This window comes from Alexandromys fortis, unplaced genomic scaffold, assembly GCF_014885135.2.
Source record: "Alexandromys fortis isolate MF-2015 unplaced genomic scaffold, M_Fortis_MF-2015_v1.1 scaffold_13, whole genome shotgun sequence".
Classification (NCBI taxonomy): Eukaryota; Metazoa; Chordata; class Mammalia; order Rodentia; family Cricetidae; genus Alexandromys; species Alexandromys fortis.
The window spans coordinates 9198472-9217948 of NW_026067908.1; the positions used below are offsets into that span (position 1 = coordinate 9198472).

General features: G+C 45.3%; 1 protein-coding gene across 1 annotated transcript in view; it reads left to right on the forward strand.

Annotated features, from left to right (window-relative positions):
- Slc35d1 (solute carrier family 35 member D1) overlaps window positions 1-14212 on the forward strand; it is a 38824-nt gene extending 24612 nt beyond the window's left edge. Inside the window, exons 11-12 of the mRNA XM_050136217.1 lie at window positions 1881-1963; window positions 11964-14212. Of these exons, the coding sequence (XP_049992174.1) occupies window positions 1881-1963; window positions 11964-12072 (192 nt within the window). The 3' untranslated portion in view covers window positions 12073-14212. The remainder of the gene's footprint in view (window positions 1-1880; window positions 1964-11963) is intronic.
- Window positions 14213-19477: the final 5265 nt, after the last annotated feature.

Sequence of the window (19477 nt, forward strand, 5' to 3'; positions counted from 1 at the left end):
GGGAGGGAATGCAGAGGGGAGGTCTTAGCTATCTTTAGATTTTTCTCTGCACCCTCAATGGAATGGGCATTGACCTTTTGAGAAAATGCAGTGGTTAAAACTCCCGAACATCTCGAGCTCCCCATCATGGAATCAGAGTTTGACATGATTGGTTCTGAATGCCCTCCCAAAGGACATTTCATTATAAAGACAGTTTTAAAGTTGGGTTTAATGTATTTTGTACCCACCCCATGCTGGGGATCAACCCTAGGAGCCTGGCACATGCCAGGGAAGTGCTCTCCCACCGAGCTGCGCCCTCCAGTCCTAGCCTTGAACACACAGCGAGTCCAGGCACTAAGAATGTAACATTCACAGCTCATGGCTCTTTACTCACTGAGAAGGGGAAGAGGTGAGGAAATAGGGATTGACTTACTCCATGACAGGAAGGAAAGATTAGGGAGTGTAAGATAATTAAGGATAATTAAGGACCCAAACTATATTTGTACTTGGGAGTCAGAGAAGAGAATTAAAAAAAATCTTTGCCTTTTATTTTTATATTTATTTTTAATTGTTTTGAAATTAAATCATTTTCACATTTTACTTTCTTCTCTAGACTCCTTCCGTCCACCTTGCACCCTATCAAAGTAATAGAATAATGGCTCACACATAAGTATACACATAAATACAACCCTATCAGTCTACTTAATGTTACATATATGTCCCAGATCTGACCACTTGGTATTGGATAACAAATTGGTGAATTCATCCCTGGGGAATATTATTGCCTTTAGTTCTTTGTCTGGGGTGCAGGGGGCAGGGGTTGAGATTTTCCTCCTATCAAGTGGGCCTTAAATATAATTGGCAGCAGTTGGTTACTGCCAAGATACGGGTTCCACTATTGAAACCTCTGAGATCTTGTCATGCTGGTCCTTGTGGTTCATATGTGTCACAACTGGGTAGGATTATTGTGTGCTTTCCTCTTTCCGGTACTGTGGGAAGACTTTCAAGTTAGATCCAGCTCAGATTCTCTGAGTCCTATGTCCAAAGTGTGTGGTGTCTTTATCAGTTGGTACCATCTATCTAGTAGAAGTAATTTTTTAAAACTCTGTGTGTGTGCATGTATGTGTATGTGACACACATGCATACAGTGTCACAGGACACCCCTGGAGGTCAGAGGACAACTTATGGAAGTCAGTTCTCTTCTCCTGCCATCTGGGTTCTAAGGATTGGACAGCGGTCATAAGAAACCTGCTGAGTCATCTGACTGGTCCAGTGGAAGTGATCTTAAGTATAATACTTTGAAATGACACCTTACATTTACATTTTGAGACGGGGTCTCTTTATATTGCCCTGTCCTGTCCTGGAGCTTGCTATGTAAACCAGGCTGGCTTCAAAGTCGCAGAGGTCCTTCTGCCTCTGCCTCTCGAGTGCTAGGATTAAAGGTATGGACCACTGTGCCTGACCTTACTTCGCATGTGTGTGTGTGTGTGTTTAAGATATCAAGGAAAAGCCCTCAAAAGACATTCTGTGTTGGTCAAATCTCCATCTTTTTTTTTTTTTTTATTTTTAAAAGAAGGAAAATCCTTGCAGTTAAGCAACCTTCTTTACTCTCTCCTCACAAGTTAACAGTTAGCCTGATGGGAGAAAAAAATCATGTTGGCCACAGCAGGAGGCAGCGCAAGTTTGATGATGTGTAGTGTTCTCCATGTTGTGAGTGTTCATCTTTTGGAGAAACAGCTGGGGAGAGGCTCACGTTAGAGATCCCTTATTCCTGCTCTTGCTGCACACAGATGGTGGACCCATGTTGGTACTGTGTGTTTATACATTTTGTACTTGAATCACATGTAGATTTCAAAAGCTCAGTTAGACTTACATAACAATATATCACTATTTTCTTTTAGAATATATTAATAACTTATATTGGAATGTTCTTTGGTGGAGATTATATTTTCACGTGGACAAATTTTATTGGCCTAAATATCAGGTAAGTAAAAATATTGAACTAAATGTAAGTACAGTGACAGTTGGGATTTAGGTCCTCAAATAGTGTCACAGCATAGAATTGGACTGTTTATTCAATTATAAATATGTCTGCTTATAAAATAAATTTGTGGAGTGCCTGCAATGTGGTAAATATATTTTAATGTCTCTAGCTAACATTTTAAAGAAGCATGAATTCCCTCCTGTGAAGTTAGTCTCAAATCCAACCAGAGAGGGCAGTTCTAACAACAGTGCCACTACCCATTCAAACAGTAGTGCCACAATTGCACAAGTGGACACATCTCTCCGGAGGCTGGTCGAGGAGACTGTGCACGTCCCAGCTGGATAAGATCACTGGTGCCTTTTCTCCCGCAGCAGCCTTACACACAGTCCCTTCTAGGACTCTGGAAGCTGCCTAGCAGAGAGGGCTCTTCCTGCTCAGTTCCTGCTAGATTTATGTGTATTCTGCATCCAGGGTATCTGGTGTCTTCAGCAATAGGTCTTATTGTTCAGTTATGGTGGGCACCTAAGAGGGATGGCAAGGGCTTGTATTATTTTTGGGTCCTCTGGGTCTTCCATCTCCAGCTGGTTTAAAGAGGCATCCCATACTTGACACTAGAGTTTTTGTTTAATAACTCTTGGCTTCTGGGAACAGCTTTTTCCAGTCATACAGAAAATCTCCCTTCAAACTCTCTCTTGTAATAAGTACATTTTTAGATTTGGCTACAAGATAGTATGTTTCCATATAGCTTTTCCATACACTCTTCATCTTGGTTCTTCACACCCCTTCCTTGTATAAGCTTTTCCAGAACCACTGTTCCCTCCCTCTGCTCCCACATTACCTTTTCCTAACCCCTCACTCAAGGCTCCTCCCTCCCAGTGGCCTCCTTCTACAGATACTCCAAGATGAATACAACATTAGAGATTCAAAGCTAAAATCCACCTGTGAGGAAGAATATGCAGCATTTGGTTTTCTGTGCCTGGTTGCATCACTTAATGTATTTTTTTCCTTTTCATCTATTTAACTGCACATTTCATGACGTCATTCTTCTTTACAGCTGAACAAAACTCCATTATGTGTCTGTATCACATTTCCATCATTCAGTTGTCCGCTGGTGACTAGAGCAGCAGTGAGCATGGGTGCGCAGGTGTCCCTGCAGTAGACATCTGATCAGAATCCAGAACCTAGCCATTGTGAACAAGCAGTAGTGAGCGTGGGTGCGCAGGTGTCTCTGTAGCAGTATGTAGTCCTTCCAGCATCTGCGCAGGGACAGCTGAGTCATGCGGCAGATCTGGCTGTAGCTCTTGGAGAGCTGTGCACACTGATTTCCATAGTGTATCAGTTAGCCTCCCACCAGCATCATACCTTTCTTCTAACTTTGTTTGCCACCATCAGTGAAGAGTCGACTGACGCTGTCTTTTAGTTCTAGGATTTGAATTTTGTGGTCTTAAGTATTATTTATATGCCTACAAATTATCCAGCTTAGTTTTGGGCCAGGCCTCTGTCCTGATGTTAGTCTTGTCTCCTTAGTAGCCTGCTTGCCACCTCTACCTGACTTATTCCAGACCCAGGGAGGGAAGGAGGAAGGGAGAGACAGACAGACAGGTACGCTGGGCTTGGCATGGGCTTTGAAACCTCAAAACCCACCTCCAGCATCGTACCTCCTACACACCTACTCCAAGGAGAGCACATCTGCTAATCCTTCCCAGGACTCTCTAGCTAGGAACCAAGCATTCCTGAACCCATGGAGCCATTCTTTCAAACTACCACTCCAACGGTTCCTGGAGGTTGCTTCTTGAAGTGGTGTGGAGTTAGAGTGGATGACGACTTTTGTTTGCCTCTGAGTTATTGGTACTTCTGAATTCCAGTGTTCTTGTGTGTTAGGGATAAAACTAGCTTACTGTTGAGTTAGAGTGGCAGAACCCAGTAAGATTCAAATCTGGGCATCCCAACTCCTGTTCAGATGTTATTTTCATTACAGCTTTTGGCAAGGAAAGGAATGTTGCTTAGGGTTTTTTTTTTTTTTTACTTTAAAAATGAAATTGTCTTTATTATTTCTAAGGATATATTTTAGTTGCTATTCTCTTTGACTTGTTAGTATGCAAAGACAGAAGTTGTGGATATTGACTTTTTAATGTAAAAGCCAAACTACAGGAACTATTGAGTAGATTTCACTTGTTTAGAAATGATTTCAGTTCCCCTTAACAGACGGCACTCTAAAGGAAACCACTGATGGAACTGCATTTCTGAAGAATGTGTGTTTGATTAAGCCTGAGCAAATTCGGCTCCCTGCATTCTGCTTCATTTCTCAGTTGTACTAGGAAAGGCCTGAGAGTCAGGGCTAGTAGGATGAAGGCAGGAGGAATGGGAACTAATCCTCTGCTACATAGCAAGTCACCACCAGCCTTAGCCACATGAAACCCTATTCCAAATCCCCACCCCAAAGGGAAGTTGAATGTCCGCATCTCTGGCCTGGTTCAAGTGCAGGAAGCACGGGGCATGCTTCGTAGCCATCCAGGTGCCGTTCAGCTGTGCTCCTATGATTCACGGAGGTGTTACGTTTTCACTAGAGTACAGTTGAGAGGCTGTCTGGATCTTCTCAACGCTTTTTCCAGTGTCCCATTCCTCAGTCTTCAGCCAAGGGCACCTCCCAAAAGAGAAGCAGCAGGCAGGGTAGGGAAGGAGCAGTGAACACAGAACTTGCTCCTGTGTATCCATCCATCAGAGTCTGGGCTCTGGCCCCACGGCTCAGACTGAAGAAGGTTGCCTTCCCGAGTAGTGACACCATAATCTTACAGCCAGGACAGCTAGAATTCCTCGGCTCTCTGGAATGCATCTTTTTCTGTCATTAAAAATTAACACGTGATTAAATAATTAAATATAATAATTTATTCTTTCCACTGTGCAGTGCTGTCAGTTTTGACAAATGCATTTAATCTGTTACCCTTTTGTATGTGATTACTTCTATCCGCCCCCAGATCCTGACAGAGATTTCTACCCGCAGAGCTTCCAGAATGCTGCATGAATGATGTGTGTTGTTTCTCTTTCAAACCCAGCTCTCTCACGTGCTTTCCAGCTGTTTTTGCATGCATCGACACCTCATACACTTTTACTGCTGAGCACACTGTTGGATGGATATATTTACATCTTTCAACATTTGAAAGCAGTTGGGCCGTTTCCAGTGAAAGCTATTATACAATTATGGATTACCTTCCATAAATACTTGCCTAGAAGTCTGTGTATGAACACAGGTTTTCATTGCAGTGGGTTAAATACTTCGATTCCCTGGGTTGTATTAATAACACATTTAACTTTAATAAGAAACTGCAGGATAGGGTGTGACTTGGTGCTGGAGTGTATGTCTAACATATGGGATTTTATGAAGAGAGAGAGAGAGGATATGAGAATATTGCTATCCTTCTTTCCCTCCCGTCGGAACTCCTTTGCGTAGCCAGCAGCAGTGTGTGGAGTTTGGTGCTCCTCGTCCTGGCCTGGCAAGCTGCCTGTCTCACTTTGCGTTCAGCCCCTCGTCCAGCGCTGTCCTGCAGTCTCTCTGTGATCTTGTTTCTCCCAGGGTTAATTATTATTTGAGCATCTCTTTGGTGCTGACATACAATCAGCCTGTTTTCTTTAGTGAATTGACAAGCCAGATATTTGCCCATCTGGAACACTAGGGTCTCATGAGTTTAGAGTTCTGGAAATATAGCATATTCTAACTTGGGACTTACCTTTTTATTAATAGTATGTTTTGAAGAACAAAATTTTTAGATTTCGATGCAGAACAAGTTAGTGATGTTTTCTTCTGTGTGTGGTGCTTTCATTGCTGAATCTGAGAAGTCTTTTCCTGACTCAAGTCTAGAAAGGTTTTTCCTTGTGTTCCAGGTGGCTTTGTTTCAGGCTTCATAATTACTCATAAAGCCTTTTTTCAGTTCATTTTTATTTATAATAAAGTCTGGAATAAGGTGCTTTTTAATGTGTTCTGTAAATATACATATTCAATTGCTTCCATGCTTTTAATTAAAAATAAAGTCCTTCAGCCAGGCGATGGTGGCGCACGCCTTTAATCCCAGCACTCGGGAGGCAGAGGCAGGTGGATCTCTGTGAGTTTGAGACCAGCCTGGTCTACAGAGCTAGTTCCGGGACAGGCTCCAAAGCCACAGAGAAACCCTGCCTCGAAAAACAAAAAATAAATAAATAAATAAATAAATAAATAAATAAATAAAATCCTTCAATCATTTGCTTACATTCTCATAACACTATTTTATAGGTTTTTTTTTGTTTTTGTTTGTTTGTTTGGGATTTTTTTTTCTTAATTATTTCAGCTCTATAAGGGAGGCTGAGAAAGGAACCGGAGAGCCTGCCTCTCTGTACCAGCGATCCTACTGTAGCATGGTAGGTTCCCTCATGGAAGAGGGGTCTAGAGTGAGCCAGTGGCATACCAGTGAGCACAGCTCAAGGACTGGAACCCAGTCCTAGCTTCCAGAGTCTTCAGTTACAAGTTCTGTGAATGATTGAATAAGCTAATGTAGCCTCACGGGTCACACGTGTAGTTTTGCCAGCTTTTGAGGGCAGAAAATTGCTTATCTTCATTTTGTCATATATTTTGTTCCCAACCCCTAAGAGGCATCCAGCCATAGTGATAACAATAAAACATTGCCAGTGTTTTCACGCTCGGTTTGTGCAGTTGTGCAAGGCCCTCTCCTTTGTAATGGCTCCTGTGAGTGTCCCGTTTCATAGAGACACTGAGGACTTTACCCCTAGTTGTCTAGATGCGGAGTGCCTGGCTGCAGTTCATCTTCCATTCTGCATTCTTAACCCCAGTACTGTTTATTTAGTAATAGCCAATAGTTATCTATTAATTCTCTTTTCATAATATGTATTGTGGTAATGTGAACCTGGAACCTTTTGCAGAGGTTTAAGAGCCATTTTCTATGGCCCGTGTGTCCAGGCTAGACTCTGCGGACTCTATGATACAGTGTGGTCCAGCTGTGGAATTGCTTCCCAGGACGTGGTTCCACTAACTTTGCCCAGCACCTGAATCTGTCATGCTCTCATTTGGATCCTTTGCTTCTTTCCTTAAAATTGTGTGTGGTTTTTAGAGCCAGGGTGTTTCTCCTGAGTGTTTCCCTTCTTAAAGGTCTGTCTGGTCCAGTCTTCTGAAGTACAAGCCTGAGCTTCCCTTCATTTGGTAGCTTTCATTTGGAGAATGAGAAGGACATATTTGTATTCTTTAGTGACTGCTGAGGTCACACATGCCAGGCTCTCTATATATATGGTTTCTCATTAGTGTAGCTAGGACTCTTGAACAAATTGCAGAGAAGCCAGCTAGCTCTGATATCTCCGTGGGAAGAGGGGAGAGCAGGACTGGAATGTAGCAAAGTCCTATGTTCTGCTGCTGCTGCTACCAGCTACCTACTGTTCTCTCCTCAGAACCTTAGCTTCTCCTTTTTAAAATGTGGGCTTTCACTTTAAGTTGTCTGTACCATTTGTTTCGGCTCCCCGGCGACTTTAATCAGCCTAGCATGTCCTGTGGCGGAAGTCACTTTTTAGAAGACTTGGAAATTTGAAGAAGTTTCCCACAGGTTTGGAAAACTCATCAAGTTGCTCTCCTACTTTTAGTGGGAATCTACTCAGATTTAAATTTTCTTGAAGGGAGAGGAAAGGAGGGAGTCAGATACAAGAGAAAAAGTGACAGAAAGGCTTTTGTCCTAAGTGTCAAGGATACTTAAGCAAACAACAGAACCGAACATTCATTCTCTTAGAAGCCTCTTCCTAGCCGACAGCCAGGAGTGGTAGGAGATGCCAAACAGGCACTCATGCTGACCTCCTTTTCCCTTACCTGTTTCTTCAAAACCCAAGAAGGCACAAGGAGCCTCACAGGAGTTCTGATCCGGAAAAAGCATTTGTCTGGCATGTTAATAAAGCAAGCGATGTCCTTATCAAGGGTGTGGATGCCACAGTTATCTCTACAGGGTTTGGGGATCTTGTTTTTTTTTTTTTTCTTCTAAATTTATTCCTGGGCAGTGTCCCAGATCTCCTAGGCAGATGGGATGGTTCATAGCCTGGCCAGACTCTTCTGTGACTAATACATTTCTGTTTTTGAAGTGTGTGCGAAGACCAACACTTATTTTGGTATAGGTAGGACATACACAGATACCTGGGAGGCAGCAGCTAGCTTTGCGTTCTGCTCTCCTCACCGCCGTCTGTCTGCTACTGTGTCGTCCTTGTTCTTGCAGCTCCACTCTCAGGTAAGGTAGCCTGGGCTGTTGGATCTGTTTGATCCTTAGACTACATAAAACAGGTGCTCACACGGACAAGGCCAAACCAGAGAGGAGTTTCCTCTTCGGGGTGTCTAATCTGGCCAGGAAGATGGATTTATTTATAAACAAGCATATGCTCAGAGCCTGGCTGAGGCAGCTGAGCTAGAGCTTCTGGAATGAACCGGAAGCCTTGTCTTTCTGGAATTTTCCTTGTTGTAGAGATGCTTGCTCTGCTAGCTGGAGAGAAAGTCATGGAAAGAACGAGGCAGGGAAAAGCCGACTAGGAAGGGTTGTGGCTGCATTTCATGTTCAGACCGGGAATGGAGGGAGCGAGCCCCTGACTTTAGAGAGAAGAGCAAGCAAAATGACCTGAAGTTTTCCAGCGCGGGGCCTCCGTACATAGCAGGGACGAGCAGTGAAGGAGATGGCGTTCAGCTAGTTAGAGGAGTAGACTAGGAGGACTGTTTGGTCAGTACAAAATTATTTTGGGGAAAGGGAAGGATGTTGGTGGACTTAGTTTTTTGTTCTGTTTTGTTTTGGTTTTGCTCTGGGGGAGCTGAGAGTGGTCTTGCTTCTGTGGGAGGACTGCACTTGGAGTCAGTGGTTTGTCAGGGACTGTACTTGTTTGGAAATAGCAGAAATCGAATTCTTGAGTCATAGGTTTTAAGTGGATTGGCATATTTGCCTTACAGAATGCAGAGCCGTCTGCCTAGACTTACACACACTAACATGTCCGTGGTAAATAACATGGAGGCAGCGGTGACTGTAGGATTCTTTTCCTGCCGTGGGATTGCTACACTGGATTTTATAGACCGAGTATCTGATTGTTGGAAGGTAACTGTGGCTGTAACTGTGTGTCTTGGAGGTACCTTTTCTTTTTAACAAACACGTATTTATTTTATTTTATGTGTGTGTGTGTGTCTGTGTCTGAATGTATATATGTACACCATGTATGTGTGGGAGCCTATAAAGGTCAAAAGAGACGCTGGATCCCCTGGAACTGTTCTAAACAGGAGCCACCTTGTGGATAATAGGAATGGAGCTCAGCTCTTCAACAAGAGTAAATGTTCCTTACCACTGAACCATCTCTCCAGCCCCTTTTGTTGTTTTCTGACGGAGTCTAATGTATCCCAGATGGGCCTCCAGCTGATTGAGGTGAACTTGAAGTTCAGACCCTCCTGTTTCCAGCTTTGCAGTGTGGGGGGCTGCAGGCCTGTGTGCTTTTACTCACTTCTCAGACAATAGGCATCTACTGTCCCACTGTAGAGGGCTGTGGGGACCAAGCCTCTGATGTGCGAGGCTGGCTACCCGCTGAGCTCCACTCCCAGCATGCGGTAAATCTAGAATCCATGGGCTGTGATCAGAAGTGTATCAGCCCAAGTGCTACCATTTCAGTTCCGCGGGGTCAGACTTGGGAGAGGTGGGCGTGCAGTTTCAGGCCAGACTGCAGTAACCTGACTAGAGCCCTCTGTCTGTAGGAAAGTACGGCTGCTGCTTCTCCTGCTGCTGCTGCTGCTCCTGTTCCTCCCTCACAACTGTGTCTATCACAGCAGGTCTCTGGATTAGTAATACTTGGATCTATAATAGTTATGTTCAGGTTTTTAGAAAGGCTTGTATAATGAGTGTTTCTTAATTTTAATATGCATATACATGTTGTTGACAGATATTTAGTTCCATGAGTTGGCATTTTTGTAAATACAGTACTTGGTGATGATCAAATCTGGGTGGAAGACCTGAAGGCTCCCTTAGACAGGCTGCAGCAATTTCCCATTGTCCCTTGCTGTGGACTAGATGCTGTGTTCCCCAATGTTCATGTTCTAGTTCTGACTCCCGAGGTCAAGGGTGTAGGAAAGAGGGCGGTAAAGTTTGGAGATGAAGCTTTCTTGAGATTGGTGTCCCTAGCAAAGAGGGGGACCCCTGTTGCCTCCTTCATTCAAGGACCCAGTGAGAAGGCTCGCATACACATTCCACCTCTGGCACACTGCCCAACTCCAGAACTGAGAGAAGCAGATGTCTGTTGTTCATATGCTGTCTGGTCTACAGTACTTTATAGTGTCATGAGTAGGCTAAGGTACTTAGGACTCTACCTCTCCTCTGTATCAGGATAATAGGAAAGTAGAAGAACAGGAGTATCTCCTCTTGACCACTGTGTTATAGTGCTCTCTCTCTCTCTCTCTCTCTCTCTCTCTCTCTCTCTCTCTCTCTCTCTCTCTCTCTGTCTCTCTCTGTCTCTGTCTCTCTCTGTCTCTCTCTCTCTCTCTCTCTCTCTCTCTGTCTCTCTCTGTCTCTCTCTCTCTCTCTCTCTCTCTCTCTCTCTCTCTCTCTCTCTCTCTCTCTCTCTCTCTCTCTCTCTCTCTCTCTCTCTCTCTCTCTCTCTCTCTCTCTCTCTGTCTCTCTCTGTCTCTGTCTCTCTCTGTCTCTCTCTCTCTCTCTCTCTCTCTCTCTGTGTCTGTGTGTGTGTGTGTACGCACGTGCACGCACATGTGTATTAACATGGATTTATGGATTTTATTTTTATTTTTATTTGTAGTGGGATTAAGCACAAAGCCTTCCTTATGCTAGGCAAGCACTCTGCCACTGAGCTACAACCCCAGCCCATAATTATATTCTCAGCACATGTAATCTCATTTAATCTTCCAGATAAGCCCAGATGCACAGTGGCTGCCTCCTCTTCCTCCTCCTCCTTCTTCTTGTAGTTTTTCAAGACAGGGTTTCTCTGTGTAACAGCCCTGGCTGTCCTGGAACTTGTTTTGTAGGTCAAACTAGGCTGGAACTGATGGAGATCTTCCTGCCTCTGCCTCCCGAGCACACGGGCAGTGGTGGCACACACCATTAATCCCAGTACTCGGGAGGTGGTCCGCAGGAATCATGCTGGGGAGGTTAGACTAAAGGAAGCTTGGTATAGTGTGGATGGAAGGAGAGCTCAGAGTGGGTAGTGATCTATTAGCTCCTAACTTCAGTTCCTTCCTCATGGGAGCCTGAGGCTGGCAGTTTTCACCCTTCACAGCTGGCCTGGCTGCGAAGTCAAAGCCCAGAGGAAAACAGAATGAGTTTTAAATGAACAACATGCCAATGAGCCTTGTGGTCAGGATGAAGATGGGGCCAGGCCAGATCCAGGGCAGGATAAGTTTAAGGGGAGAGTCCAGCGCAGGCTCTAGCTGGCTGGTGACCCAGTGGAATGAGTACTGGCAGCCTCAAGTGGGAGTCAGGCAGGCATGCTGTTTGTGACCCCCCTCCAGCTTACAGCTTAGTTTTGGAGGCAGGAAGGTGTGAAGTCCCCTCAGAGAAATAACAGAGCTCATCGTCTTTATGGACGCACTCTGGTGTGCGGTACATGAGCAGGTGAGGCATGCTAGTAACCAGCTGCCATAGGCTGCAAGCTCGCTTCTAACTAGAGAGGAGCCACCTAGCACCCTAGCAGCCCGCTGCAGCGCAGGGAATGGTTCTGGTCTGTCTCCCAGATCTTTCTTCCAGTACAAACTGCAGCTCATATCCATGGTGCTGTGGTTCATATAGAGGTGACCACCATTTAATGTTTTGTGCAATTTTTTCTTATTTAAGATGTCATTGCCTGCTTCGTTTCGTAGCATTTTAATGGGTGTGTAGTATTCCGTCATGTGGATTTATATAGTAATTTCTCATGGTAGAGCACTTCACTTTTAATCAGACTTTTCCCCATTACAAGGGACATGACTTAGTTCCCTTCTCCTTTCCCTCCCTCATGATGGCTGTCTGTCTTGCAGTATTGCTGGAAGCCTGGTGTACTCTTACATCACTTTCACGGAGGAGCAGCTGAGCAAACAGTCGGAGACCAGTAACAAGCTGGACACCAAGGGGAAAGGAGCGGTATGACCTGACGGCCCCCGCTCTGGTACCCTGAAGACACTGAGAAGTCCTGACTGGGGAGTAATATTCCTTTGCAATTGTATGACCCTAGGATTGATTGTTGCCTTTGAAAATGTATTGACTGTATGTGAACTATGTTTGAATTAATTTATATCAGACTGGAAAATGTGCTGGGTGGGTTTAATTTATTTTTCTTCTCTCCGACAGTGAAGCATCAAGTCTTCTGACATCTACTCTGTAGCTTGCTATCCAGGTGACCCTGGCAGGATAGACAATGTGCTCCAGGGAGAGCTGCCTTCCAGTGGGCTGTCTCCGGGGGCAGGTTAGCTGGGAATGCAGCAGAGGATCTGAACTTCGTTCTTTTTTAATTGCATTATGTTCATAGTATCACTACGTTTGCCAAAGGTGACCACTTTGGCACTAAAAACCCCACGAGGCTTTTCTGAAGTGTTTTACTTCCCTGGATTGTGTGGGGTGAGCAGAGTGTGCCTTGGAATGTCTGGTTCCTCTTTGTTCAGTAGGAGACGAGCAAGGGGTGGAGGAAGCTGGTTGTTACTCAGTTCTTCACTCACCAGGGGTGCATTGCGCATGCCTGTTGGGCACTGAACTGCGTGCGGGGATGCAGAGACAGCTGGTGGTAGGAGAAAAGCTCGCTCCGCCATAGACTGAATGTAAGATGGAGAACGTGATTCTCTGTCCAGCTCGAAAACTGGGCCTGCGCGCCAGTCACTTCAGCCTCCAGAACTGCAGGCCTGTGACGTTAGAAGCACCGGCCCTGCCTACTCCCCAGAGAATCCGGAGCCCCGGGGAGGCACTGAAGAAGAGCTGTAGTCTGTAATTTTTGTGCCTCACTGGGGAATAGGAGAGTTGTGATATTTTTTCTCCTCTATTTAAAAATTTTATTTGTAGGCTCCACCTTGAATATAAATTATATATAAAAAAGCACATTTGCAAGTTTTCTGCAGCCTTGTATCCGGAATCTGTGAGAGGTTTTGGTCAGTAAAGCTGAGGCAGGGTCTCCACAGAGTACTAGTGGTTCTCTCTCTTGGTCAGTTCACAGGCACACCGAGGGCTCAGGCTGGGCCCCTCTGCTTTTTGTCTTGGGGTTCCTCTGGTGAGTGAAGGGTTCGTGACCAGCATGTGGACACATAAACAGGATATAGTCTGGCACTTACAAGTGTTTGGCCAGAGGTCTGACCTTAGCGGAAAGGACGCAGATGAGAGAATGCGGTGGTTTGTAGGCGAGGCCTCTGCCTGCACAGTTTTGGGGGATGCTCATTTTAGGTCTACCCCAAAAGAAGAGTGTTTCCATTTCAGAGGATTGGTCCTTGGATCACCTTCTAGCTCAGATGAGCCATGCAGCTCCCGGAACTGCCTCCTCTGAGCCCTCTCCTGTGGACGCTCTTCCTCCCACCTGTGTGGTGCTGGTTGTGCCCAGGAACAGGCTGTGTGGAGTTTCCCTTCCCTGGGGAGACAGTCTCAGTCCTCTTTCCTTTTGAAAACACAAAACAAAAATGCTCTCCATATAATTACAGCCACTGTGATTCTGCTTTTTAAGAAGAAAAGTATTTTCATATTCTGATGGCAAATTTGAAAAAGCGAGAACTATTTTCTGTCTCAGTGGGAGGCAGTTGCAGTTCAGATTGGAGGTTCAGTGAAGACTCAGCTGTCACCCTTAGGTAGCTTCCAGGCCTTCCTCCCTCACCTCAGAACTAAACACACTGGACTGCTTCCTCCACCTCGGGCAGCTGTGTTGGTCCTTGTTGCCGTCCCTCTTCCAAGCCTGCCGTCTATTCTTCCTGTTCGCGTCTCACCTTGTGGAATGATGAGAGACTCTAGTGTTATGTTTTTTAAACTTTATTTTGAAAATATTTTTAAAGAAGAAATCTACTGGTTAGATTTTACTGTCTCACAGAAATGTTTGTAGAGATTATTTGTTCACAGATGTTTCCTTCTCAGGCTGATGACTGACTTGCCCACAGGTGTCCGCCTCTCACATGTTTCTTCAATATAGATTTTATTCACCAATTTACTTAGTGTTTTTAAAAGGTACTGAGCATTGAGGTATGTAAATCAGGTGACAGAAACATGAAAGAAAAATCATGTGCCTAAATATTTTTTTAATGATGTCAAATAAATACTTTTTCTGGAAAATGTGTATTAGAATTCTTTCCTGCGTCAAGAGCAGTTGAGAGCTAGGTGTCTGCTCACACTTAAGAAGGTGACCTGCATGCAGGTGCTTGGAGTTAGACGTGGGGACAGTGTTCGGTACTAACACTTTGCAAAAATAGTACCTATGATGATTACATGGTCAGTGTCTTTGACATGCCTGTGACGGACTGGAGGAGAAAAGTGCTAACCTGTCTTCAGGACGTTTGATCTGCTTGATGAGTTGGGTTTTTTTCTGTGTGTGTGTGTGTGTGTGTGTGTGTTGAGTACTTTTACTAGGTAATGCTCCCTGAGTGAATGCACTTAGCAGGACAGCCACTTTGGCACAGCAGACTCAACAGAGATGGAAGTACATTAAGGTGCACACTGAGGTATTTTTTAAGAAGTTACCATTGTAACTTCCTGCAGGTATGCAGAGCCTGTCCACCTTCCTGTGCAGTCGTCCCCAGGTTCCTTCTCTAAACTGAAGCTATGAGCATTGACCAGAGGCCTCCTTTCCCCTTCCTCTCGTCCCTGACTTCCCCAGTTCCTGTTTCTCCAAGTTTGACTAGGCTACTGCAAGAGGGATTTGCAGTCTTTGTCTTTGGGACTGGTTTATTGCACACAGTGTGTCCTCCGTGCTGCACATCAGGCTTTCCTTGAAGGGTGCTGCTGCTCTGGTGTGCACACAAGCACAGACCATTGATGGGTCATGTGGGTGGGGCTCTTGTGAGCTGCGCTGCTGTGAGCGTGGCTCTTCATGTCAAGATTCTGCTTTCAGTCCTTTGGATATTGTCCTAGTCGGCCTGCTACAGCTGAGAGTCACTTGAGAGGGAAGCCTTGGTTGAGGGATGATCAGCACGTCTCAGGGGTTCCCAAAGGTAGGACCCCATCCATCCATCCATCCATCCATCCATCCATCCATCCATCCATCCATCATCCATCCATGAAGCCATATCATCAGGGGTTGTCAGCACATTTCAGGGGTTCCCAAAGCCTGTCTTCTTATAGGACCCAGGACCATCTGCCAAAAGTCGGCACCACCCACAGTATCTGGACCCTCCCACATCAACCATTATTTAAGAAAAAGTTCCACAGACTGCCCGACGGGCCACTGTGTTAGAGCTATTTCCTCACTTGAGTTTAGCTTATGTCAATTTGAAAAAAAAAAAAAAAAGATACACAGCACAGTACCTTTAGAAAACTGGTATTTGAAACTAATTCTTAAAATTGATTGGTCTGTGTGTTCGTGCATGCGTGTGTGTGCCATGGGTTGGAGGTGAGAAGGCAACTTGCAACAGCTGGTCCCCTCCTCCCACCACCCGGGGACCTGGTGATTACACTAAGTTCTCAGGGTAGACTGTAAGCGCTCTTACCCTCAAGCCATCTCTCCAGCTTTGACCTGATTGTTTAAAACTAGGATTTGGGAAAACACCAGAGGAGATAGCTCTCTAGAATTCCAGGGCTTCTGTGGTGGTTTAAAAGAAAGTGGTCCCCAAAGGGAGTGGCACTATTGGGAAGTGTGGCCTTGTTGGGATAGGTGTGGTCTTGTTGGAGGAAGTGAGTCACTTTGGAGTTGGGCTTTGGCGGTCTCATATATGCTCAAGATACCACCCATAGTCTCAGACAACTTCCTGTTTGCCTGCAAGATACAGAACTCTCAGCTGCTTCTCCAGCACCATGTCTGCCTGCCTGCTGCCATGTCCCACCATGATGATGATGGACTGAACCTCTAAACTGTAAGCCACCCTAGTTAAATGTTTTTCTTTATAAGAGTTGCTGTGGTCATGGTGTCTCTTTACAGCAATAGGAACCATAACCATAGCCTCTGTACTTAATCTCTTATCTGGAACATGTCTTCCCTTGGTACTATAGCACGTGATGTCATCCCTGTGGTTCCTTACCAGCGTGTGTGTGTGTGTGTGTGTGTGTGTGTGTGTGTGTGTGTGAGACGGGGGGGGGGGGGGGGGGGGGGGGGGGGGGGGGGGGGGGGGGGGGAGAGAGACTGTCGGGGTGAACACGTGAGGAGGCTCTTGATACTCAGTTCCATATCACTGTCTTCAATCATATTTAAGTTTTATGAAGGCAGAGATTCTGGTCTGTTTAGTTCCCAGCCTATGCCAGGCACACTATAAGCGCACGATAAATATTCGTTGAGCGAATGATTCTAGATAGTGATCACTTTCAATTTTAACTTTTAGTTTTGAAAAAATTTAATTTTTAGTGCATATTTTGGAAGGTCGACATCAGCTGCAGCATTTGCATCAGCTGCAGGACTCAGGTGACAAATCCCAGGGTCTGTGAGAGGTGACGGTGGACGCAGCCACCACAGTCATAGCCTGGCGGTGGGACATTGAAATCAAAAGTCATCTGCCAGGAAGACGTGGCCTGATGGCTACCAGTGTCATTAAGCTGGCCAAGCTACCCGAGGGCAGCTAGCACTGCAGCTTACGAGGACCTGGGGAGGGGCAGATGAACTTCAGGGGACAAACTGACAAAGCCAGTGTATGCGTGAGAACTGACAGGATGGAGCCAGTATGAAGGCACCCAAGGAAGAAAACGTGGATTTTTTTTTTAATGATTTTTACAAGGTAGAATTCACAGGTGATGAAGCCTGCTTCAACAACTTGTGAGGTTATGGTCAAGTAGCCTGGAAGAAGGCATGCATGATGCCGAAATGTATAACTGAGTTCCGGGGGATTTCCCTGTGGGAAATTACACCCTTTTCCTGCTGCTCAGCAATTTGACTAAGTAGAGTGTTCTGGAAGACACAGCATCAGACTCCAAATTCCTGGCTAATAGTTTTTTTTTTTTTTTTAATATTTATTTATTATGTATACAGTGTTCTGTCTGTATGTATGCTTGCTGGCCAGAAGAGGGCACCTGATCTCATTACAGATGGCCGTGAGCCACCATGTGGTTGCTGGGAACTGAACTCAGGACCTCTGGAAGAACAGTCAGTGCTCTTAACCTCTGAGCCATCTCTCCAGCCCCCTGGCTAATAGTTTTATTACTCATGTCCCACCGCATGCTGTCCAGTCATCTTTCACCTTAGGGAGCCATTCTTGATTTGCTAGGTCAAGGTTCACATTCTTGCTCCATGCAGGCTTCCACTGGCTTCCATCTTGGTTTTCCAGGAATTTCCCTTTTCTAAAACTCCCACTTAGAGCTGGAAGGTAGACCGTCTGTACACTTCCATCCTCTGGATGCACATCTTCCCTGAACGTAAAATGCGCCCAACGGGGAAGTGAAGATCTAACTTCTCAAGGTGTCTGTTTCTCCATGTGGTGTGGAAACTGGGCAGAAATGCGAAGCCCGGTGTATAGTGAGTGTGGCCCAGTGCCCCCAGAAGCCACAGCTCAGAGTGATCAGAATGATCTGTAGTGGGCTTCTCTACTGGCGATCCTGGCCATGATTTGCACTGTCTCCAATGGACTCAGAAGGAAGCCACACCCTGTGAATATCAACCTGCTTACCCAGAAATACAACTGGCCAAAGGGTAGCTAACAGAAACCTGAGACTCTGGCCTCTGAGGTCTACTAGGCCTGTCATGAACCCATGTAAACTAATACAGTGTTGCGAATGGAAAGGACCGAGGTGATGCTTTTCTGTCTCACCTGGTCCCCCTGGACCGGTTTCTTTCCCGCCAGTCAGTCCCCGCAGCTGCTTATAAAATAATCATTTGAAGCTTAATATTAATTATAATTGTTTGGCTGATGACTGCTTATTACTGGCTGGCTCTTACGTTTAAATTAACCCATTTCTATTAGTTTATATCTCACCACCAGGCTTGTGGCTTGTTAGCTCACCTCTTGCTTCCCCAGAGACTGCTGGTGTCTCCCAGACTCCGCCTTTCTTGCCCTGTATCTCTGCTTAGATTTCCCACCTGACTCTATCCTGCCCTGCCATAGGCCAAAGCAGTTTTATTTATCAACCAATGAGGACACATATTCACAGTGTGTAGGGTTCCACAGCACAGAAGGGTCTAGCCCTAAGCTGCTTGGTGTAAGGTTGCAGAGCCCTGGACAAGGTCCTCTTTTTGCATACTGGGCTGATGTGGGAAGGTCATTTGTCAATCTGTTGTTTCATTGGTTAATCAATAAAGAACTGCTTGGCCTGATAGGTCAGAAAAGTAGGTAGGTAGACAGAACAGAATGCTGGGAAGAAGGGAAGTTAGGCAGATGCCATGCTGCTCCTCTCCAGGGTAGACGCGATGAAGCTCCAGCCCAAGATGGACATACACTAGAATCTTCCTGGTAAGACACCACCTCGTGGTGCTACACAGATTATTAAATATGGGCTAAGCAAGCTATGAGAGTTAGCCAAGAAGAGGCTAGATATAATGGGCCAGGCAGTGTTTAAAAGAATACAATTTGTGTGTTGTTATTTTGGGTGTAAAGCTAGCAGCGCGGGAGCCAGGCAGGACGAAAAGCAGGCCCGCAGCTCCTTCTACACTGGGCCTTAGGTTTTCCTTTCTAAAAAAGGACAGGTCTGCATATAAGGCTCTAAGACTGTGGTTCTCAGCCTGTGGGTTACAACCCCCTTGGGGTAGCATATTAGATATTACTGATTATCAGATATTTACACTGCTACTCATAACAGTAGCAAAATTGCAGTTATGAAAGACAATGAAGTAATTTTAAGGTTGGGGTCACCACATGAGAACTGTATTATAGGGTCATGTCAGGAATGTTGAGAACCACCACTCTAGAGGGTCTCTCTGGACCGGGACAAGCTCTCCTTGCCCAGCGCTTAGATTTTGGCTTCCTGCTGACTATAGAAGGGCAAGAGAGTGCCTGATGCAAGAGAGTGCATGACGAAGCCACCAGCTAGCTGTTTTCACTTGCTTTTCTTAGAAAATAAGGACAGTTGGGACCAATTGCCATGTGAGTGCTTAGCAAAAACCTGGAGCTAACTACAAATTCCTAATTCTGAAATCCACAGGGCTCTGAATATCAAAATTTTAACTCATTTGGCAACAAAGTCTAACCTGAAACTTACCTATGGGTGCATCCTAATGTGGACCTAAATGTTTTGACCATGGGTTGTTTTCATAAATGTGCTACCAATATTCTGAAAAATACCTTCTTCCTCTCTGGAATGCTGGCTGGTGGGTTTTAGGTAAGATTAGAAACCTGTCTTTACCCAGTGACCTCACAGCCTTGTGACATCAGTCCCACTACAAACGATCCTTATGTTACCCGGAGATAGCTTCAGGGTCCTGCTTTCCACAGATTACCAAGGTATCCAGATCAAGGGACGC